Source organism: Scylla paramamosain, chromosome 26, assembly GCF_035594125.1.
Source record: "Scylla paramamosain isolate STU-SP2022 chromosome 26, ASM3559412v1, whole genome shotgun sequence".
Lineage (NCBI taxonomy): Eukaryota > Metazoa > Arthropoda > Malacostraca > Decapoda > Portunidae > Scylla > Scylla paramamosain.
In genome coordinates this window covers 9,734,885-9,752,500 of record NC_087176.1, presented here as the reverse complement: position 1 = coordinate 9,752,500, position 17,616 = coordinate 9,734,885, and the positions used below count along the sequence as shown (strand labels likewise).

The following is a 17,616-nucleotide window of genomic DNA, read 5'->3' as shown; positions in this document are numbered from 1 at the left end:
TTTGTCCTCCTCTTCTTATCCTCCTCTCCGTCCTCCTCTCCTTGTACTCCTCTCCTCCTTTAAGTCCCTGATCCACTCTGTCTTTTAGTGTTAGTAGGCGCAGTGGGCTTCAGTAGGCCGCCAGTTCGTGTCCCAATACCACAAAAGAGCCTCACTCGGGTCTTGAACATCTGTGTAATCGTGGATCTGAAAGCACACGAGGGAGGATAAAAAAAAAAAAACACCCTTTCTCTCCTGTCACCCGCACTCTCACATCTCTCATTTCTTTTTCCTGCAAATCCTGCGTAAATCCTCGACGGCGGGCAGCTTTTCGAGGAACTGAGATAGTGCAGCAACTGTAAGTAATGGAAAAGTGCACCGATCTATGACACTCGCAGATAGCCGGGTTATCTTCCAGCTTTTTGCGACGCGCGCCGACCGGTAGCGGAGGAAAGAGAGGTCGGGGGTGCTTATGGTGGTGACAGCGATGGTGATAGTGGAGGTGGGCTTATTTCCTGGTTTAAATGGGATGGTGGTGGTGGTGACTGTTGGTGATGTCTCTGGTAGCGGTGATGATAGGATAGTAGCAATGTTGGTCTAGAGGCAAACAGATTATGATAGTTATGTCAAGTGTAAAGCGTATCCTAACCAGTAGCGCCGCCTAGAGACTCAAAGTGAATACGGTTTCATTACAGTTAATGCACAGTATCTTAGAGCCTCCGCTGTCAAGACTCGGGTTTCTGTGACAGAGGAAATTGTTATCCTTAGCGTAGGATGAATATTAGACAACGTGTCAGCCCTTCCTACTTTTCCCTTCCTTGCAATATTAAAGTTAGGACCAAAGAGCGGAAACAACTAATGAATTATAAGTTACGGAAAAAGAGAAAAGAAGTTGCTGGACGCAGAGGCTACAAAAGAAATATGACCTGGAAATCATAACACTCGAAGATAAAGTTATATAAACCTTCCAACTTGAAAGCCATTCTTGCGTAACGCACATTACTTATATGAAGCTTATAATGAAAAATGTGGCTCTCTGGAGTAGTAGAGACGAGATACATGTAATTGGAAGATAATATACACGGCAGTAGAGAAAGGGTATACAATTTTGTTAGTAGAGAAAAAGGCATGAGCATATACGAGTAGCGTGAAAGTAAGTAAAGAAAGATTGATTTTATGATAAAGAAAAGTTACGAATCTATAGAAAAAAAGGTGGATATGACAGTAGAAAGAAGAAATATGAGCAGAAGGCACGAGTCTCTATAGTAAAGGAGAGGTGAGAATGTTCAGTACACGAAAGACCACGAACCAGACCAGAGACCAGACGCCTCCATCACCACGCCCTCTGTGAGCGACTCCGACCAATAGATTTTCACCACAACAATAGTCATCACCACAGCCGCTCCCAGCCCCTCCTGCCATGCGTAGGAAAGTAGCACATCACCACCGCACAATGTACTCTCATCCCCACCTGCAGAGACGAGGGGAGAAATGTACACCCACTGGAAACACACACACACACACACACACACACACACACACACACACACACACACTGTACAATCTGAGCCTACCAAGAATTTTTTTTTTTTATTCAATAGACATTCCATTCTTAAGATTTCTCCTCAAAAAATAATTTCCTACGATAGATTTAATTAATTTAGTTTAAGTTAGGTGAGATAAGATTAGAAAAGGTTATGTTAGAATAGGTTAAGACAGTTAAGTCATGTTAGGTTAGGTTAGGGTAGGTTAGGTTAGATTAGTTAGGTTAGGTTAGGGTAGGTTAGGTTAGGTTAGGTTAGGGTAGGTTAGATTAAGTTAGGTTAGGGTTAGGTTAGGTTAGGTTACGGTAGGTTAGGTTAGGGTATAGTAGATTAGGTTAGGTTAGGTTATGGTAGGTTAGGTTAGGTTAGGGTAGGTTAAGTTAGGTTAGGTTAGGTTATGGTAGGTTAGGTTAGGTTAGGTTATGGTAGGTTAGGTTAGGTTAAGTTAGGTTAGGTTAGATTAGGAGGATTTATCATGTGGCATTTATTTTGTGTTATATTTTCACGAAAGAAGCTTCGTGAGTAGAATTTACTTATGTGGAATTTACCTTGAACCTACGCACACACACACACACACACACACACACACACACACACACACACACACACACACACACACACACACACACACACACACACACACACACACACACACACACGAGTGTTATATACCCAGGTCAGTGTGTGTGTATTTGTATCCGGTTCGCCATAAAACACAGCTATCGGGCGGGACTGAGCCGAGTGGACCATTGAGCGCCGCGCCTCGCTATCGGGAACAGGTCGCCCTCCGCCCCCTCTATAGAAAAGGACAAAACGGATAGTCGCTGCCCTCCCTTCCCTCCTCTCCTTCCTCTCCCTTTTCTTGTCGTTCCTCGCCCGCCGCCTCCAATAACGGAAGGGAAATATGATGAAAATGTTCTTATTATCTCGGAAGTAGAAATATTACGACAAAATGGCTTCTATTTCCCGTCAATGGCTGATTAAAGAGAACTTATATGAAGGCGTGGAAACCTTGAGAAAGAAAACGTAAGGTAAAGATTGATTTTCGTATTTTCTTTACCAATACAGTTTTTCTTCTACTAGTCTTGCTAAGCACAAAGAAAATTGGGTTTTTTTTCGCAATAAAATTATGTAGTTTTTTTTTTCGCAAAAAAATTTTTTAGTTTACTATTTCCATTCGACAATAACAACACCACTCATCTCGTGCTAAATGATAAGCCAGCTTCCTACAGATTTGGTGTTCTGTGTCGTGTCAGTGAACTTTCATTATGTCTCTATGTCATTCCGACTGTTTACTGGAGTACCATTCTCAGGTGTTTGTGTCTTTTGTTCTGATTTCTCCTTTTCATAAGTAAATTTGTCAGTGAAAAAGCTTTACTATTTTTAATAAACTAATATCGAAGGAAGCTAAGAGAACACCACTATATTGTGTTATAACTACATTTCTTGCTGTCACGCATTAAACATCTGATCCTAAGCGAGGAGGGCGTGGTAAATACGTAACTAGGTGAGATCCCCTTCTAGATACTCCACCGTGGGGCGCCTTGATCCCTCTCTGCTCCCTCTGCATTAATCTGCAATGTAAGCAAGTTCATTTCCCTATCAGAGCAGCGCCTCCATCAGCGTGTTATCGCCACACTGCATCTTGCATGTCGCAGTGGTCGTGGTGGCGCTGGTGGTGGTGGTGAGTTTAGTAGAGTAAAAGTAGTAGTAATAGTAGTAGGAGTAGTAGTAGTAGTAGTAGTAGTAGTAGTAGTAGTAGTAGTAGTTGTTGTTGTTGTTGTTGTTGTATGATGTGGATATCAATGCAATTAGTAATATTCGTATATGCCTCATTAAACTTTCATGTATGGACGAAATATCCCCATTTGAATGAAGGTCACACACACACACACACACACACACACACACACACACACACACACACACACACACACACACACACACACACACACACACACACACACACACACACACACACACACACACACACCACTCACTACTAGTACTTAAAGATCCACCAGATTGACCAGCAACATCTCGGCACCTTTTCCCCGAGTTAACGTTAATGAGCCAAGAGAAAACGGCCTTGGTAAGAGGGACGCTGGGACGCTGCATCTCCTCCTCTCGCCCGCTGCTAATTCCCTCTCCAGCGTGCCAGCGGGGTATCGAGGCTAAGATAATATCCCACGGGGTGTCCCTCCGCCGCACTTACCTAGGATGATGTGCAGGTTAACGAGTGCCATTTCAGGTTTATGCCGTGTCGTGAAGGTAAGCAATATTTTCGTGGCGCTCGTCCTGGCTGAAGGGAGAGACTGGAGGGACGGAAGTGATGAGTGTAGTGAAAGGGGAACTGAGCACCGGGGCCTTTATTGAGCTGCGTTATAAGGGGATACCGTTGAGATAGGGGACAGCTTCCACGACACAGGGATGACGTTGAGCTAAAGGGAACTGGATACTATAGAGAGGAACAGCAAGAAGGGGTTTTAGGGATGTTGCAAAAGCGTACCTTGCCCCTTTATTGAGCAGGGATATGGAGGAATAACACTAAAGGAAGGGACAGGTTCGAAAGTAAAAGGGCAAGGCATGTAGACCTCTGTGTTCATGGATTAGGAAGAGAGGTAATAAGAGGCTCCAAGTCACGTGTGCTGGTCTGAGTGTAGTTATGGTGACTGGGACGTGTTTTTCGCATGTTGCGGTGGTGTTATTAGCATTATTCATGTTGGAAATCGTGGAAATGAGTTATGTACTGTGATTTATTCATGCGCATTTGTTGTTTTATGGAACTGTTCCCTGGAAAAGTGTGAAACATTCAGGAGGGTATGGACACTCACACACACACACTCACACTCACACTCACACTCACACACACACACACACACACACACACACACACACACACACACACACACACACACACCAAACTATAACGAAACCACTCAAACTGACCCTCGTATTTTTCCCAACTCCATATGAAATTACAGGAATTTTTCACGATGCATGTTGCGTACTAGTCTCTCTCTCTCTCTCTCTCTCTCTCTCTCTCTCTCTCTCTCTCTCTCTCTCTCTCTCTCTCTCTCTCTCTCTCTCTCTCTCTCTCTCTCTCTCTCTCTCTCTCTCTCTACCGATCAAAAGAGAGAGAGAGAGAGAGAGAGAGAGAGAGAGAGAGAGAGAGAGAGAGAGCACTCGCCACTCTCAACTAATTATTGACTGCTTCTCTTTGACCTGGAAGGAAATACGCTGCCCAGTTGCTGCAAATGATGACACACAACCCTCGTTCTTCTTACTGTAATGGCGGTCCATCACCACCCGAGTGTGTGTGTGTGTGTGTGTGTGTGTGTGTGTGTGTGTGTGTGTGTGTGTGTGTGTGTGTGTGTGTGTGTGTGTGTGTGTGTGTGTGTACTTAGACTCTCGATTCTCAACTATCAATTTTTTTTTTTTGTATTGTCTTGAACAGGTAATAGAATGGTATTGTTTATTTTATTTTATTTTATTTTGGTTATGCAATGGGTTAATTTTTTGGGGAACAGATTACAAGAATGGATTGTTTTGTTTTTTTTGTTTCGTGTGTGTGTCTGTGTGTGTGTGTGTGTGTGTGTGTGTGTGTGTGTGTGTGTGTGTGTGTGTGTTCAGGTATTTTGCTTCACGATAGATTTTTCTTCCTTTTTCTCTAAAGTTAATGGACGGACTGACTAACTGTGTGTGTGCGTGCCTGTGTGTGTGTGTGTGTGTGTGTGTGTGTGTGTGTGTGTGTGTGGCTGGGTGGGTAGTTGGCTGTGTAGATTTGTATTCCCCCAACACTCAAGTAAACACACTACAATCTTCCAGGAGAAAATGATGCTTATATATCTCAAGTAGGGAGGAGGGCGGCCGTCTGAATGCTGATGGTGGGCGTGGTTCCTGTACGGGGTGGGAGGGAAGGAGGGAGGGAGGGTCCTATTATCGTGCTGTGGTGGTGGTAGTGGTTGAGGTGATGATAATGATGCTGGTTATACTGGTGACTGTGGTGATAGTGGTGGTGACAAGTAGTAATAACAGTAGTAGTAGCAATGTTGGTAGTGGTGATGATGTATGTGGTTGTGATCATGATGGGTAATAATAGTGGTGGTAGTAATGGTGGTGTGGTGGCTGTGATAGTGATGCAGTGGTGATGGTAGTGGTGGTGGCAATGGAAGTGAAAGTAGTAATGGTAGCACTGGTGGTGACAGCGGTGGTGGCGTTGGCGGTGGTGGTGGTGGTGGTGGAGGTGGAAACGAGCTAGAAAATCCCATTAAGATCTCAGTAGGAGTTCATTCTAGCGCTTGTGACTTTTCTCTCATATACCATAACGTTTTCCAGCACGTAGAGAAGAAAAGAATATATATATTAAAGTTTTGAACATATCCTGCAGATGCGCGTTACCCTCACCGTTCATCGCCGTCCCTTTGACCCTTCAGGCTGTGTTGGATGATCCCTTACCCTAAAACACAAAGCTACTGTCACAGGTTTCCATAGCTTGTGTTTCCCAGATATTCATTTACTGACCAGTGTGAGGGAAGAGTAAACATATCTCAAGACACTTATCCTCTATGTTTGGATAACCCTTTTGACTTGCTCTTTGGACTGGCACTCTAGCGGTTCTTTTCTTCCTCATTTTTTTGTTGCATTTGGACTGTGCCCCCTCTTACATAAAAATAAATAAACGCCGGGATTCGAACAACAGCCCACGGATTCATAGCCAGGCCCGCTAGTCACTGCTTCATGTTGGCGTTGTATGTTTCTTTTTTTTTTTTTCTTGTTGTTGTTGTTTTTAAGTTTACCGTGAAGTTCGTGTCTGTACGGTATAGCTAGGTATTTCGTTGTTACTTTTGACTTTTCATAAACTCCATAAGAATACAGTGTTGCCATCCCAGTGTTTTCTGTTCTCTTTCGTTTTCTTTCGCTGACTTGCAAAGGAGACTAACCAAGACCTACAACCGGCTGTAAAATCCAATAAATAAATAAACACACAAAAGAAGCCCTTCAGAAGAAAAAAACAGACATCTCAGAGACACAAAGGAACTCAATATCAGGAAAGAAGATTACCAGAAAATTGTAACCCTTTGAAAGTAGAAACAGGAGGGGACAAGATAACCGATATTCCGATTACAGACTAAACAACTTAAAAAAAAAAAAATGCACGTAATTGCTGCTCCTCAAAAAAAAAAAAAAAAAGGAAGAGTTTCAAAATGGTTGGTCCTCTTAGTCAGATATTTTGGTCCTCAGGAAGCACCCCAAGCCTTGTATTCTAGAACGTTTTGTCTTATCAGGGTTTTCTTTCTTTTTTTTTTTTTTTCAAATGCTATACGTAGAGGTAATTAATCAGACTCCCATGGATATTTCCCCCACTGAATGTCCAGAATCCTCATCAAGCTATCACTAAGATCATAAAAATACAGTTGAAAATCCCAACAGCTTCCACTTGAGCCGAATGTAAGAAATAGGGCAATTAAATGTTTAGGAATACAGTCTTAAGTCTTAGGATTCGGGCAGGAGTCATGATAATTACTTGCACTGTGGTTGATTGGTTGAGTGATTAGCTGACTTATTGAATGACTGATTGATCGGCTGGGTGGTTAATTCATTGACTGATTGACTGATTGATGAAAAGATATATGGTTGGATGAATGGATGGATGGAAAAGATTAACTGTCTGTGGAACTCCGCCTCATCGTCCACCGATTGACTGACTGATGAAAAGATAGATGGGTGGATGGATGAATGGAGGGAAAGATTAACTGTCTGTGGAACTCCGCCTGATCGTCCACCGTCACACACAACACATCTTTCCCACATCCATCGTGGAATAATGTGTCGCCGTTGTTGTCATGACCGAATCCTCGTGAGAAATATGACTTTAAGATATTTTTCGTGTACTTTTTCTTTGGGTCTCTTAATAAGTTATTGTTGGCATCATAGAACACAAACATCAGCAGCATAACGATGACCATAATTGACTGGTTATTGTTCTTAGACAAACTTAGAGGCGGTGAAAATATACTCTGCTGGAGTACTGGAGTAAATAATGCCGGTGAAGGTAGTGCAGTCAACACGATCCCTGAAGGCAAAAACATGTCGGTCATGGCGCAGTATCAATAACTTTGTGTAAAAAATAAATGAATGAATAGAATGAATGAGTAGAATAGGAAAAAGTTTAATTTTTTCATAGAAGCGCCTCAAAACACACACACACACACACACACACACACACACACACACACACACACACACACACACACACACACACACACACACACACACAGCTAGTTAGTCGATCTATTCACCAAAAATTTCAACATGATGCGAAATAAACAACATTAAACAACATCAAAATCGGGAACAATGTATTCCTATTATATTTGTCCAAAGCAGAGAGAGAGAGAGAGAGAGAGAGAGAGAGAGAGAGAGAGAGAGAGAGAGAGAGAGAGAGAGAGAGAGTAAGTAGCAACACAGTTGGCACAATAATCATGCACTTCTTATATAAGCATAATGTTCGAGTTGCAAATCCAATGAATAGTGACAGGAAGGATCTGGAGGTCCCAGGTCTGGTTATGAGTCAGCAACAGCCCAAGAGTCCTTTGCTTTACAAGAAAAATGAGAAGGCAAGGAGTGTTGGGCAGAGCGGAAGCCCTGGCCAGCCCCGGGAGAGTACTGTGGCTGCCGCGCCGCCGCCTCATCACGTTACTCATTCGAGGAAAAAAATGAGAAGTAAAAGCGTGGCAAAGTGTGATGACGGACTCTGTGAACTGCAAGGGTGTGTGTGAAAAGTGAAACATGGTTGTAAAACAAGACGTCAGGAAGGAATTTTCTGCAGCAGTTGCTGCAGCAGACGAGAGAAAAATGGTAAAAACGACAGAAATAGAAGAGGTAAAAGTCTAAAACTAAAGGGAACAACATGCAGTGTACAACACTGGTGAAATAATAGAACAATGGAAATAGAAAATGCAAAAGCTTAAAGTGTTTGTATTAAAGGAAATCGCACTTGCAGTGGGTATCTATGATAAAAATAATGACAGAATTACAAGAAATAGAAGTAAAATATGTAAAAGCTTCAGTTTACATATTAGATAGAAAGGAAATACCAGATGCAGTGGACAGCGGTAGTGAATTAATGGCAGAAGATAAATGAGTGGCAGGAAACACGAGTATAACAAAGAAAATGACCAACAACCATCAACTGGTGGAATTTAAAAAAGAAAATTTAGAGTAAATTATCGCGGAATGTAAACACTGGTCACGAAAAGCAGCCAGTGTTTATTAGACGCGGAATTTGCTGACTCTGAGAACAGGAAAATGAAATAAAGGAAAAATCAAAGATAAGAGGAAGAGCTGCCGAGAAGGACAAAAAAGAAGCCATCAGAAGAAAAACAGACATCTCAGAGATACAAAGGAACTCAATATCTGGAACGGATATTACCAAAAACTGGAACCCTTTGAAAGAAGAAACAGAAGGAAACAAGATACCCGATGTTCCGATTACGATGTACATAATTATATTCCCAAGTATTACTAACATTTACCACACTTCATTTATTTAATTTTCAGTGCAGATTTTACCCCGCCAGAGCTTCGTAGTTCAATGGAATGAGTATACTGTAGATGTATATATAATTTAAATTCAAATTCGTTTATTTTCCACATAATTTGTTGGTAGACATGAAGCTGCACGTCTTACAGAAATTGCAAAATGTACAATTGAAACTAATAATAAGAATTCAAGCTATACTAATAATAAAACATTAGTGAACTTAAAAAAAGACCAGTACATAAAACTAGCTGTACCTGTAGTCGAAATTTATAGAAATGTGAAGTATTCCTGCATCAACCTGAGCCTTTCACTGTCTTTCTACTCCACTAAAGGTTCGAAGGTCAATGGAATGAATGCAGTTATATCAATAAAGAAAGCCTGCAGTCGGAACACAACCATTTCACTGCTGTTTGGTACATTTTTCCTGAATCCTTTATCACTTTGGGACATTTCTTCTTGTTTTCAGCCACCTCCACACATTATACTGACTAGAAACTGAAAAATTTATTCTTTTTTATTTATTTCTTTATATACGTGCTTAAAATGATCGTACTTTACTTATAGTGCTGTGAGGTGTTGCATGTCACATTGAAAGGGTTAAAAAAATGTGTGGCTTCCTGCTTCTGTTTGAGTTTCGTCACCACCTTTCCAGCTCATAAATGCATCCGTCTAATGCCACGGTGCTCCTTCCCAGTCTCAGCTTGTGCACTTCTTCATAACTCCCTCCTCTGTAACTACGTTTAAAAAGAAGCAAAACTGAGTTCACCTGTTGATAAAAAAAAAAAAAAAACGACGTAACTTAAACAGCTTATTGGCCATTAAAGTTTTTAAGTCTTTTCTCTTCTCTAATTTAATTCCATCATCACCGGGGAAAGACTCTGCATATCACACTCACTACTTAATGCATTACAATGAGCGATCCTTTATGACGCGTAATGTTGTGTGTCCAAGTGATTTTGATCTTGCGTTACTGACGATGACGTAATAAAGTGTGGCTGAATGCCGTATTAAGTCTTTTTAATCCCTTGAGAGAGAGAGAGAGAGAGAGAGAGAGAGAGAGAGAGAGAGAGAGAGAGAGAGAGAGAGAGAGAGAGAGAGAGAGAGAGAGAGAGAGAGAGAGAGAGAGAGAGAGGTTCAAAAACATGCAAATTTTCGTAGTTTCAGATGTCAAGCTCCGTTTTCTTCTGTCACACTTGAGTACTTGTCTACACAGAATCCCTCTCTCTCTCTCTCTCTCTCTCTCTCTCTCTCTCTCTCTCTCTCTCTCTCTCTCTCTCTCTCTCTCTCTTGAACCTAGAGAGAGAGAGAGAGAGAGAGAGAGAGAGAGAGAGAGAGAGAGAGAGAGAGAGAGAGAGAGAGAGAGAGAGACCCAACAATTCCGGGGAGGTACTCAGGCTGGGTGGAAGGCGTGCGGCGCGGGTCTTCTGGCGGCTGGCGTGGGCTGGTGCCATTAGAGGCTTTTAGTCCAGAGTGTGGGGAGAGGCGGTATTTATCGGCGTGCGTGGAGGAGGGAGTGGCTCAGCCTGCACTGATGGAACCACCTCGATTCATAAGACCGTATACTGAAACACTTCGCCGCTGAACCTCCAATACTTTCAAAAGACTCTAGTTGAAGTTTTTAAGTTTTTTTTTTATTGTTCTAGTGAGGGATTAACTAGATTTTTACGCTATTAATAGGAGAAGCAGTCCTGAGAACCTGGCTAATCGTCTCTGTGGTCTTTGAAACTTGCCGTGGTGAGAGAGCGAAGCGTTTCTGAATACGGGCCTTAACGGTGTGTGAGGAAGCTATTTCATGAGATAGATTCACACTCAAGCTTAAAAATATATAAAAAGAAAAAAAGGAAAAAAAAATGCAAGTGGGTAGTGTAAACAGATCTGACTTTCGCAGCAGCTCAGGGAATAATAAAATACTAGTAGGTTTGTTTTATTTTATTTTATTTATTCATCTTTTTATTTTTTTATTTATTTATTTATTTTATTTATTTATTTTTTTTTTTCCCTGAAGCGATGGCACCACCTCGGGTCACGCGTGGTGGTGTGTGAGGGACGTGCTTCACGAGGTACAGCCACACTCAAGCTTGAAGGTAAATAAATAATTATCCTCCAATTTTTACGATTGTTCTTAATTCTGGGGGACTGGCGCCTCAGTGGACCTTTTATCTTATACCTTGTTGCCCTTGGCCGGTGCTCCTCTTACATAATAAATAAATAAATAAATAAAGCTAGTGGATAACGCCAACGTATCCGACTTTTCTAGCAACTCTGGAAAAAATAATGGTTTTATATTTTTCATTTTTTTTTTTTTTTTTCTCATTGTGAAAAGTCATGGTTACGTGACTTTTTTCTTTATCGTGTTTTAGAGGCGTTGCCAGATCGACTATTATTTTGCCCTTTTCTGTAAAGCGTCGACAGTTAATGACTATGTATTTTTCCAATATTAAGTTTTTATTTCTTTAAGAAGTTTACAAAAATCCATTATGACATCTGTTTCTTTCTTTTGTTATTTAGAATTCTCGAAAACTAGTCATTATATATCTCAATTTCATTATTATTTGTCCTCATCGTCAGCTTATAGTTCTTCATAACGAGTATTTCTATAGCAGTGTTGCCTTTAAACTGTGAAGGAAGGAAACACTCACTCAGGCGCAAGTGTCGGGGTAACGTACTTATGACATTATGAAATTAATTTAGTGCCGGCGCATTTTTGACCTAGATAAAGATAAATGAAGCCAGTGAGAGTAATAAAAGCGCTAAGATGAAGAAAAATATTACACTTTTGACCTTCTCGTGAATGTGTAGCCTTCCTGCACCTGAGACGTGAGTGCAGGTGTGAATGAGACTCCTGCGGCACTGGTGTGGATCGATGGCGTGCAAGGAATACGGCAAGCTAAGAAAGGACATTCACTCTTCATTATCATTATCATCATCATCATCATTTTTTCAATTTTTTTTTTTCACTTCTTCATCAGCTTATACAAATCTACTGCCAGGTTAAATCTCTCTCGCAGACACTCGTAATGCATTGAATAATAATTATGCAGTACATTACACGTGATCTGATAAGAGAGAGAGAGAGAGAGAGAGAGAGAGAGAGAGAGAGAGAGAGAGAGAGAGAGAGTATGTGTTAAGTGTTGGAAAGTAGGACTGTTGATTCTAAGGGTGAATTTTTCGTATCTGAGGCGCTACCGCTACCACCACCACCACCACCACAACCACCACCACCACTACTACTACTTCTACTACTACTACTACTACTACTATTACTACTACTTACTACTACTACTACCACATTACAGCAACAACTGCTACTCCTACTACTGCTACTACCACCGCTACCACCACCACCACCACCACTGTTTTTACTACCTTCTTTGTGTCCTCATCCAGAACCATAATAATTGAATATTTTATGACGTGAACCTGCTATAAAAGTCCAAAAAATCGTTATATTTCCTTTTCATGTTTTTTTTTTTTTAAGGCATCACTGGCAAAGAAACGAAAAGAAAACGAAAAAGGTGAAAGAAGAGAAAAGAAAACGAGAGCTTACGAAGCCAGTCATACTAATACGACGGTTTTGTCTAATTACTTGACGTCAAATCGCAAAATTTATGACCTACACATGCTAAAATACGCTTGCACATAACCTACTAACGAACCGCATGTATATATTTATCTTAAGCCTAAAATAACCGAAGTACGATATTTTATTTACAAATGGTACGATAATCCTATACCTCGTCCCCTTCATCTCGTTAGCGGCCTCCTTTACCCCTTCATTACCGCTCATAAATCTCTCTCCTTTACTCTGTCTCCTCGCGTGACTGGCAGCTCCCTCGGGTCACCTCAGCCTCGGACTAACCAGGGATAAATCAATGTAACAGGAAGCTCCATTAAGTGTTTTCCGCGGCGTGTTTGTATCTCGTGAAGCGATCTCAGTCCCCGATGATGTTTCGTGTCTCGTTGGTGTTATTCTTACGACTGTTTCTGGTGTCGCTACTAAACAACTCTCTTTCTCTCTCTCTCTCTCTCTCTCTCTCTCTCTCTCTCTCTCTCTCTCTCTCTCTCTCTCTCTCTCTCTCTCATATGGTGTTTGGTGTTTCATTGTTATTCTTTTACTACTACTACTACTACTACTACTACTACTACTACTACTACTACTACTACTACTTCTACTACTACTACTACCACTACTGCTGCCGTCACTATTATTAACGAAGGGATGTGATCTACAATACAGTCTCCATCATCCCTTCGTGTCGCAAAGCATGACAGAAGGCAAAAAGAAAAAGAAAAATAGTGGCTGATGATCCTTGCCTCGTTTTATTGTTTTCCTTCCAGCATATCTTACAAGAAAGGCAAGTTTGTTTCTTTTTGCCTTGTCTTATTTTCTCCTTTTCCTCCATTTTTCTGTATTTTTTTTTACTTTAATTCTTCGATCTTTACACTTTATCTAGTTATATTTCCTTTTGTGAGAGAAAGAACAAGTTTTTTTTGGTTTATTATTATTATTAGTAGTAGTAGTAGTAGTAGTGGTGGTAGTAGTAGTAGTAGTAGTAGTAGTAGTAGTAGTAGTAGTATTTCGTAGTTGTTTTGCCACACTGAGAATAACTTCGGTCCCTCTAAATTGTTTTTACAGAAGTAACCCATGAAACACATCCATTTTCTCTCTCTCTATCTCTCTCCGTCTCCCCTCTCTCTCTCTCTCTCTCTCTCTCTCTCTCTCTCTCTCTCTCTCTCTCTCTCTCTCTCTCTCTCTCTCTCTCTCTCTCTCTCTCTCTCTCTCTCTCTCTCTCTCTCTCTCTCTCTCTCGGCACGGCGAGGACCATAAGCATGTATTCCTCTCACAAATATCCGCGTCTCATACATTACACCTGAGTCAGCTGCTTATGAGGCCACTGAGGTAAAGCTGCTGTGTCCACGTGGCTGCTTCCGTCCTCTCTACCTCCCTGACCTAACCTAACCTAACTTAACCTAACCTAAGCAAACCTAATCTCACCTATGCTAATCTAATCTAACATAACTAAACCTATCCTAACCTAAACTATGCTAACCTAACTGAAACTATCCTAACCTAACCTAATCTCACCCATACTAATATAATCTAACCTAACTAAACCTATCCTAACCTAACTTAACCTAACCTAAACTAATAACGTAATTTAATCTAACCAAAGCTAACTTCACCTGGCCTAACTTAACCCAGCGTAACTTGACCAAACGTAACTTAACCTAACACAAACTAACTTAACCTAACCTAATTAACCTAACGTAACTTAAACTTTCCTAATGTAACTATTTTCCAGGTGTCAATGAGTCTGATCAAGAGCACAAAGCTAAAAGGAAAGCATTCAATATACTACTAAAAAAAAAAGTAAATTGCAGGAGGAAATTGTGAAAAAGTGTAACCAATATGACCTTATGTAACTAAAACCTTTGCTGTCCTTTATATTTTTCCTACCATGTCCTTCCCCGTCAGTAACGTTCCATTATCTTCTTGTGGTGTCATCAGTTAGTCCAGCAGGTAAGCAAATAAACAGTCGGTCAGACAGTCAGTCAAGTTTTTTTTTTTTTCCGCCACTAAGTTAAAGGGGATGCTGCCGTTTTTTTTTTCTTTTTTTTTTAGAATGCGAGAGTTTTGTTTCTCTCTCTCTCTCTCTCTCTCTCTCTCTCTCTCTCTCTCTCTCTCTCTCTCTCTCTCTCTCTCTCTCTCTCTCTCTCTCTCTCTCTCTCTCTCTCTCTCTCTCAAGGTTTATATTTCATTTTCTGCTTCCCCTGGTCTTGGTTATTTGTGTGTGTGTGTGTGTGTGTGTGTGTGTGTGTGTGTGTGTGTGTGTGTGTGTGTGTGCTCTTACCAAATTGTCCTTAATTGTATCTTCACAGCATTAAGTCAGCCTCGTAATGTCCCGTCATTTTTTTTATCGTTTATTCATATTTTCCCCCTAACTGTGAATGTCTTTGGCTTACAGACGATCACTTCTTGTTAATATTGCACTGGTCTATTTCCCTCTCTAGAAAGCTTTCTGTGCGTGTGTGTATGTACGTGTGTGTGTGTGTGTGTGTGTGTGTGTGTGTGTATTAGGTAAAGGAAGCGGTCGACGTAAAAGAATAAGCCAGTAGCGCTGTTGGCTTCAAAGAGAGTGGATGTGTGTTGCTCTCGCCTCTCGCCCTCGTCTCCCGGAAGCTTGTCACACTAACCCGCCGCCTTCTCCTCCTTTCCTTACCACCGCACTGAAAGGCGAGATGTGATGTGGTTACTCGGAAAAGACTGTCAAGAAAGTTACACGTGAAACTTCCCAAACTTCATCACAGGGCATTTGAGATTTTTTCTCCTTTACGATGCGATGTACTTCAAACTTTGTGAAGAGAGACAAAAAAGTGTAGTGGCAGTTACGTCACTCCTGAAGAAATGTTACACAGACTAATTACTGAATCAAAGGAGGGAAAAACAGAGGTGAACTGAAGTGATCTAAGTACTGCACACTACATGATCTCATTGTTGTGCCGCCAATGTACCGATCAGTAACGTGTCAATCGACGAGAGAGTAACAGACAAGTGTTCCCTTCACCTGGCGCCATGTACAGGCTGCTGCTGGCACTAACCATGGGCCTGACGACGCCGGGTGAGTCTCCGTCCATCGTGAGGGTCTGTGACGCTCTGCAGTACGGACATGGACAAGTAGCATTACTCATTCACTCTCCCTATGTTAGCGTGTTTCCTCACCTCAAGTCCTCTGATCTGCCGGCTAAGAATTCTCTGTTTGTATATGGACATTGTCGATTTAGGACTGCAGGAAGACATTAATCCTTTGACTGCCACTTGGTACACCTTTCCCTAATTATCAGTCACTCTGAGACATCCTTACTTGTTCTACAGCCACATCCAGTCTTTAAACTGGGTGAATATTGTAAAATCTTTCTTGCGGATGTTTATAAAGATTTCATACATTGCTTATGGGTGTGGTAATTGTCTCATATCGCAGGGAAAGGGTTAACATAATAGAAGTGAGTGTAGAATGTTACTCGATTTTTGACCACGGCTGCCCAGTGCTTGTCTCACAGTTGAATGCTTGAGGGCTTCATCCTGATGCACGGGAGTTCCTTGGCGGGAGAGGTAGCGCTTTCCTGTAACCTTAGTCTGCACCATATGACCTTGTGTTGTGGCGCCATGATGTAATCAATATGCACTTTTCTTTTTTGCATTAGTCATGACAAATGTGCGTATATTAGAAAGGCAAGGCCACGAGTTAACGTGTAGTAATATACGTAACTGCCTGGTTCATGACAAAAGAGCGCGCATGTGCAGTTTGCTAATCCCCCTCAAAGAGAAAGCAATCTTCGTGAAAGAATGATAAATAAATGATAATAATAATGATGATGATAATAATAATAATAATAATAATAATAATAATAATAATAATAATCAATAAAGATTATAATGATACTACTACTGCTACTACTAATAATAATAATAATAATAATAATAATAATAATATTTATTTTTTTATTATTATTTATTTTATACTATATGTTTATATCAATAAAAACAAGACTAAAAGTTTAAATCAATATAAAGAAAAATGAAAAAGCACTCACGATAGCAATAATGTTACAGTCTGATTCTAATGCGGCACTGTGGCGTGTGATACCCGTCAAGCAAATCAATGTAATGTTGTCTTTGATTGATGTAACATTGTACTGAACATTTCCTGAAACCAGTTCAAGCAAAACAGTTTAGAGAGCTTGGTGACATTACATTAAGTACAACGTGAGCCATTTCAGACGAGAAGTATCAAGACACCTGTGGGACTAAACTGACCAACTTTTTGGAAACTCTTATAATCAAGGTTATGGGAGAAGAAAATTGAGAAGCATTTTTATCCTACTTTTTTGTACTCTGCCCAGTCACCTTAACACATAAAAAAGTCCCACAGTGGTTCTCTTTTTCCAAATGTTTTTGTTGCCCTAAGCCAGTGCTCCTCTTACATTAAAAAAAAAAAAAAAAAAATCATGCATTTTTTTTTTTTTTTTTTTTTTCGATCGAAGGAACTTGAACTCCCTACCCGCTACCTATGACTTGCACTATTTCAAGGGGGAGGTTTCAAGACACTCCAAATTTAAACAAACCTTTTGGCTCTTTCATTTATGGACTGGCATTTCAGTGGGCCTTTTTTTCCGAGCTTTTGCATCCCTAGACGAGTTCCCTGCGTGAGATAAAGAACTCAATACCAAACTGTTACTAAAATCCACAATGTCTTCGATACGTAACGCTGTGGAGTGGTTATCTGCCGTGCTTTGTGTTTATAATGGTCTTATCGGGCTTCATCCAGCGGCTCTGCGTGAAGTGACGGTCTTCATTACATTCCAGTGTCCGGGTATTGGAAATCCAGGCGCCTCACGCTGAAAATTGCCACGCCAGACGCTTCTATTTGTAAGCTCCTCTAATTGTTTCTGGCAAAGTGAAGTGATAATAGATGGTAATGGGATGTCTGCTGTGTGGAAATCGGTCAGTCTTTTAAATATGATCACTTTTTTATTACTTATCGTCAT

General features: G+C 40.9%; 1 protein-coding gene across 2 annotated transcripts in view; it reads left to right on the top strand.

Annotated features, from left to right (window-relative positions):
- Positions 1–17,616, top strand: part of LOC135113719 (zwei Ig domain protein zig-8-like) — a 40,492-nt gene that overhangs the window by 14,881 nt on the left and 7,995 nt on the right. Inside the window, exon 1 of one of the 2 annotated variants that reach the window (XM_064029243.1) lies at positions 15,167–15,689. The exons of the other annotated variant lie outside the window; for it this stretch is intronic. Coding sequence (XP_063885313.1) covers positions 15,644–15,689 — 46 coding nt within the window. The 5' untranslated portion in view covers positions 15,167–15,643. Of the gene's footprint in view, positions 1–15,166; positions 15,690–17,616 lie in introns of those variants that run through there. 2 annotated transcript variants of the gene reach the window in all.